General features: G+C 46.8%; 1 protein-coding gene across 1 annotated transcript; it reads left to right on the top strand.

Annotated features, from left to right (window-relative positions):
• Positions 1-2807: 2807 nt before the first annotated feature.
• PSV08DRAFT_378098 (cytochrome P450) lies at positions 2808-6114 on the top strand (the record flags this gene model as incomplete). Its single annotated transcript, XM_066093341.1, has 9 exons — positions 2808-2909; positions 3007-3176; positions 3320-3356; positions 4016-4085; positions 4136-4488; positions 4575-4754; positions 4785-4837; positions 5000-5616; positions 5681-6114. The coding sequence occupies exons 1-9, from the start codon at positions 2859-2861 to the stop codon at positions 6112-6114; spliced, it is 1965 nt and encodes a 654-aa protein (XP_065948857.1). The 5' UTR covers positions 2808-2858.
• Positions 6115-6235: the final 121 nt, after the last annotated feature.

The following is a 6235-nucleotide window of genomic DNA, read 5'->3' as shown; positions in this document are numbered from 1 at the left end:
TTAGCAAGAAGTCTCCCCTGCAGGCAATTAGAACGGAATTTTTAGTCTTAGCTTCGCCAATAGCACTACGTTTTTCTAGGATTAGATCTAACTAAGGACAACCGTACCTATCCTGACCCTCATAATTCAATTCTATACAACCCGTGGGTGGTTAGCGCTTTTGAGGATGGTGTCGAAATTGAGACAAATGCAATTGTTCCTCAAGGGCTTGAATTCATGGAAGATGTTCATTCTACGCACTTGCCAGTGACTTTTCTGTTCTGTGTAGTGCTTGGCAGATTCCCAGGAGTTGCTCTTGGTCAGATATACATAGCATTGGAGCATTGGAACACTAGCACAGGCATTGGCAAAGTAGCGAATCGCTCTGAAGTTACCCTGCTACCAAGCTGAGGGTGGCGTCTCTCATTTGGGATTCTAAGATCAGTGACTGGCGTTTAAACAAATTTAAAGGAGTATTCATATTTTTGGAAGCGGCAAGAGCTGAGTTAGTGTGGACGGATTCAATTTGGTGATTTTGACATAAATAATCCTCCGAAGGTCACAGTCTTTAGAGAAAGTGCTGGTGGGAGCTCTATTATGCACCAGATCACTGCTTATGGCGGGAGATGCTCAGCCAAATTCCAGCAGGCAGTGATACAAAGCCCTGGCTGGCATTCAGTTACTTCCGTTATTGCGCAAGAGAATGTTTACTAAAAGTTCCTGAGCATCGTGAACGCTATATCTCTGACTAAGCTTTGCGGACTGCCTTCTCAAGAGCTTATTCACGCCAACGTTTAATAGGTAATCTATAACTCCACGTATGCTTCTTTCACGTATGGGCCTGTCGTTGATAGTCTTTTTACCCCACTTCAGCCTTCACAACTCCTCTATTCCATGGGCCTTACGAACACTACAATTACCTTTAGTCTACAGGAGTACATTACTAGTTTAGTCGAGATGAGCGTTCCAGTCGCTACTAGTGTTGGGCATTTTAAAATGTGCAGTGTGGATGCTAATGCTCCAGAGCTTGATGTCAATGGAATTAGAGAAGTTAGGGTCAACAACATAAACGCTCGGCGTGACTGGTGGCAGAAGGCATTATACTAGGCAATTGTTGTAATGCAATTCCAACTGGATTAATCGCTGAAGAGGCATGAAAGAGTCATGCAAACACTCAAAAGGTACATGGGCAAGACTCATTTAATGTGACCATGGCGAAGCAAACGCTCCAAAATCTCATCTCTGAGCCAGTGTCAAATACGCATAACTTGGCGATAAAAATGCATGCTTTGCAGTAAGATCGAATGAGAATTATAATTAATGCTGTTATTGCAGAATATGAAGCAACGTGTAAGACCAGTACGCTATCCGCCATGGTACAACTGGGATAAGGCCCTTGTACAAGGATCTCCACGGTCGACATAATACGGTCATAGACAACCTACCCTTAGATTTTGGTGGGACCTGAGATTCATTTCCATTTCGAAATTTCGAAATAGGGAATGTTGTGTGTTTGAAAGACGGAGATCCATGGAAGCAGGTTTCGTATGGGCGCACACAGAGATCCAATTTTCGAATTATGCTCTTAAGCTTGACCTAATGTCTCTGCAATATCGGGGAGCGTTCACTAGATCTGTCTATTTGATACAAACAGACCTTCGCAAACATTGTAAAATATGGCTCAAGATGGATTGAAGGGAATGGAACGACAGGAACAATGTAAATAGTTCATTCTTTCATTAATTTCGCACTGCTGGTTAATGAGCATATAGAATCGCCAACGGAAGGTACCAACTTCAATACCCGTTAAATTCATCAATTCAGATGCACCCTCAATCTTCGAAATCTACATCGCGACCCGTTTGATTGATTTTAATAGACTCATGATTGACCCTCTGGGACGTTTCTGTGCATCTAAGTGTTGAGATGGTCGTTAGGGTGCTATGAATTTATCTGGAATAGCTTTCAACCCTCGACTAAGATCATTAATAATGTCGTTTACGTCTTCTGTTCCCACAGAAAGTCGAATGAGATCCTAAAAGAAGAAACTAATGTTAGGTTCATGATTCAGGAGAGTATCATACAAAATGATTGGAAGCGATCTAGACCTACCTCGGTGATGCCGGCATTCAATCTATCCTGCTCAGTCATGATGGTGTGCGTTGAGCTCCACGGGTGTGTTGCCATGGTCTTGCAGTCACCAACGCTGTAGCCCATGAAAGTTAGCCCTGGTGCACTTGACACTATTTCCTAATCTCGTAAAGCCTAGTGTGGATGAACGTACTTTGTCATGTTTGATATCAAACGAAGCCCATCTACAAAGGCTTTACTGCCTATCGTGCCACCTACAACGCCAAATGATAACACTCCTCCAAAACCCCTTCGTAGATATTTCTTGGCCCTCTCGTAGTACTTGCTCGTCGGAAGCCCTACCCATGCCGCATTGTCAGCTGCCATTCTTGTGAGAGTTTCTTTGGATTCGTCTAACACTATTTTAATGCCTGGGAATACACTTACCCGGATAGCTGATCCAATTGATACGGTCATGATTGGCTAGAAATTGTGCAATCTGTAACGCGTTGGCAGCAATCCGATCACAGCGGAGGCTCAGAGTCTCCATGCCGAGGAGGATTTGCTGCGCCGCGAAGGGATTCAACACACTACCAACTTCCATGACAACCTCGATACGCAGTGCCATAGCGAAAGCTACATTTTCAAAGTTGCTGGCAAAGGAGAAGCCCATGGGCCCATCGCTCGTGTGCGTGAGGTGCGGGAAGCGTGCGCCCGCTTTTTTCCAGTCAAAGCGTCCCGAGTCAACAACTACACCACCTACCGTCGTCCCGTGGCCACCGAGCCACTTTGTCGCCGAGTGGACGACGATGTCAGCACCGAAAGACACAACAGGGCACCAGAATCCCCCTGCTCCGAAGGTGTTATCAACCTAGAAAACGAGGTTGGTAAGTCTCATTTAACGTTAAAGCTAACTCCTTGTATCACATGATACTTCCACGAGGCCTTTTTCACAAGATGCTCTGCACTTACCACAAAAGGGACATGATGCTCATGTGCGATGTCGGCAATGCCCTGAAGGTCCGGGATGCTGACCACTGGATTTCCAACAGTCTCAACAAAGACCAATTTTGTTCTGTCGTCGATCAACGGTCGGTAGGCCTCAGCATCGTCAGTGGAAACCCATCGTACGGACACTCCCATACGCGGCAACAATGTCTTGAACAAGCTGTAGCTGCCTCCGTACAGGGCTGTCGATGCAACGATATTATCCCCAGTGTGAGCAAGACACATAATGGTCTGGAACACTGCTGACTGACCGGAGGCACAGGCAACAGCGGCGGTGCCACCCTCGAGAGCCGCAATACGTTTTTCTAAGACCTCTACTGTGGGCTGTTGTCATAGGGAACGGGCACTTCATGTCAGCAAAATTTTGGTCCTGCGAGCCCTTGGAACACCGCGATGAACTTGCGGAGTATGGTACACACATTCGATATCCTGGAATACACATATCCCGCCTCTTCGTTGCTACACACCCGGCGGGCATGCTCGCTGCTCGTGAAGACATATGACTATTCGGGGTTGTCAATAAACTACTCCGGCCAGACTTCGACACTGGGTGACGGAAGGTCTCACCGCTGTGGCGTAAATGGGAACAGCTCTCGCTTTCGTCGCCGAGTCTGGCTTTGCTCCGGCGTGAATTTGGCGGGTGTCAAACCCGCGCTCTGACTCCAAACCAACGTCCACTTTGAAAGGAGCAAATGCGTCAGCCATTTCCGCTTTTGTTAAATGGTTGTAAAAGAAACTGTGAGCGAGGCTGAAAGTATGCTCCGAGATCCGGTCCGAGATATCCATTCGGCGTCGGCATACTGGCGATACTTCTACTCGGAGCCTTGAACATGATGTTTTCGGTGTCGTCTCGGAATTCGACAATTTCCGTCTGACAATGTATGAGCCGGTTTGAGATTGGTGCACTCCCGAAATTCCTCCTATTTGGCTTGCTTCGCGAGGAAGATGTAGATTGTAGGCTGACCACATCGGGCAACATTCGAGATCCAGAGCTGAGGCATGGCGGTTCTCGGATCTTGACGAATCCAGTGAACTCCGAATTTGTTCGCGATTCGACTTCTACACTATGATCATCCAGACTTCAGCCAGTTTGGCTGTGTTAAATTCGGTAGTGTCATAGCGAAGTGTTTGACATTTCAAGTCGTCAAATCTATCGAGATGACTTCCTTCAAGCCTCAGGCGTATCCACTGGGATTTCTTGCACATAGAGTTGCCGTCGCAAGGAACTCCTATGATGATGTCGAAATCAGAGCTTTTCTCGGTCTTGCAGGAATTATTATTGCATTGGTTTATTGGTTATCGAGCTACTCTAGGCAGACATACGTGAAAGGCGTTCCGTTTGTTGGCGGAAGCGACGAAGATGCAATCAAGAAGAACCGGATCCGGTTCGTGAAAGATAGCAAGAATATGTTAATAGAAGGCTATAGACAGGTATGCGATTGTTTTTCCAAATCAACCTCATCCATAATCCGCTCGGGTTGCTGGGAGAGGTAATGCTGATCTAAATCGTGCACTAGGCGAACCGCGGGCTTTACTATGTTCCCAGCAAACTAGGAGAGCGTCTGATGATTCCTACAAAATACCTGGAAGATCTGAAATCAGCACCAGTCAATGAGGTTGATTTCGTGGCCACGTTCATTGAGGTCAGCGAGTTCGCTCCATGGTATACTCGGCCCACTACTGATTGCACCACAGATGTTTGAAGGCAAATACACAACGATGGGCAGCCGATCAACTCTTCACCCTCGCGTCGTCAGAAAGCAGCTGAATCAAAACTTATGTAAGCTAACAAATATAGTCTAAACCTAAGTATTGTTGCTCATTTTCGCATATAGGGACCGTCATGGACCACATTCAGGATGAGATCAAAGACGCTTTCGAAGATTCTTTCCCTCCCTGTCATGGTAAGAGAATGACTCTTTTCTTGTTTGCTACAATCAAGTCAAGGAAGATTTCCTGACGTGATCATTTCAGACTGGACCGAAGTGGACGTAGTCGACCGAATAACACAAATCGTGGCCCGCGTATCAAGTCGCATGTTCGGTGGTACTACCCTTAGCCGCAACAAACAATGGATCCAATCGTCTATCGACTTCGCAACAGACGGTTTTATTGGCGCACAGGCACTCAAGAAGTATCCTGAATTTCTAAAACCCCTTGTTGCCCATTTTGTTCCTGCTATCCAAAATATCAAGAGCCACTATGCTGCCGCAGAGAAGGCCGCGATTCCTCTTCTCAAAGAGCGTGCGGCTAATGGCACTGCTGCGCCTGATCTGCTCTACTGGATGGCAGAGGACGCCAAGGGAGAGGAAAAAGACTTGGCCTTCCTCGCTGGTATTCTCCTGAAAGTTAGCTTTGCTGCGATCCATACAAGTGCAGCAGCACCTACGCAACTGTTGTATGATCTCTGCGATATGCCCGAATACATAGAGCCACTCAGGAGAGAAATCGACCAAAATGTCGATGGAAATGGGTTGCTCGACCGCCAGGGATTTCAGGCATTGACCAAGTTGGATAGTATTATGAAAGAAAGCCAACGGTTCAACCCCTTACTTCTCAGTAAGTTTGCAATATGCAACACACAACGCCTACCAAGGTTTCGATGTGTTTTGACCACCAACAGTTACATTTGAGAGAGTCATCACGGTAGACTACACTCTTCCTGACGGCGTAAAGATTCCGGCCCACACAACTATCGGCGTACCCGCCCACGCCATCTCGATGGATCCCGAGATCTTTCCTGAACCTGAAAAGTTTAAAGGCTTCCGTTTCGACGAGTCGGCTTCAAAGACGTCTCCAGACTCTCTGAGTGAAAAGGCCAAGTCCTCGGTAGCCTTTGCTGCTGCCAATCACGCGAGTATGGCCTTTGGATACGGGCGGCACGCGTGTCCTGGCCGCTTTTTCGCTTCAGCCGAAATCAAGGCAATCATGGTTTATCTTCTAAAAAACTATGACTTCAAGTTTCCTGATGACCAGGCTGGAAGACCTTCTAGCTTGATTTTCGAGACGCAGAACTTGCCTAACCCCGCTGGTCGTGTCATGTTCAAAAGGAGATGAACGATGTTCAACATCGTATGGTGGCTTGTTCTCGCTAGTTTCCGAAAGCGTTTGAGTGTAATACTAGACATAGACTAGGAAACGAAAGACCCAGAAACCTATTTCCCAAAGTCTGCGTTTT

The sequence above is a fragment of the Bipolaris maydis genome, assembly GCF_028858645.1.
Source record: "Bipolaris maydis strain C4 unplaced genomic scaffold PSV08scaffold_10, whole genome shotgun sequence".
Lineage (NCBI taxonomy): Eukaryota > Fungi > Ascomycota > Dothideomycetes > Pleosporales > Pleosporaceae > Bipolaris > Bipolaris maydis.
Note: the sequence above shows the minus strand (reverse complement) of the source record. Positions and strands in the feature narration are given on the sequence as shown.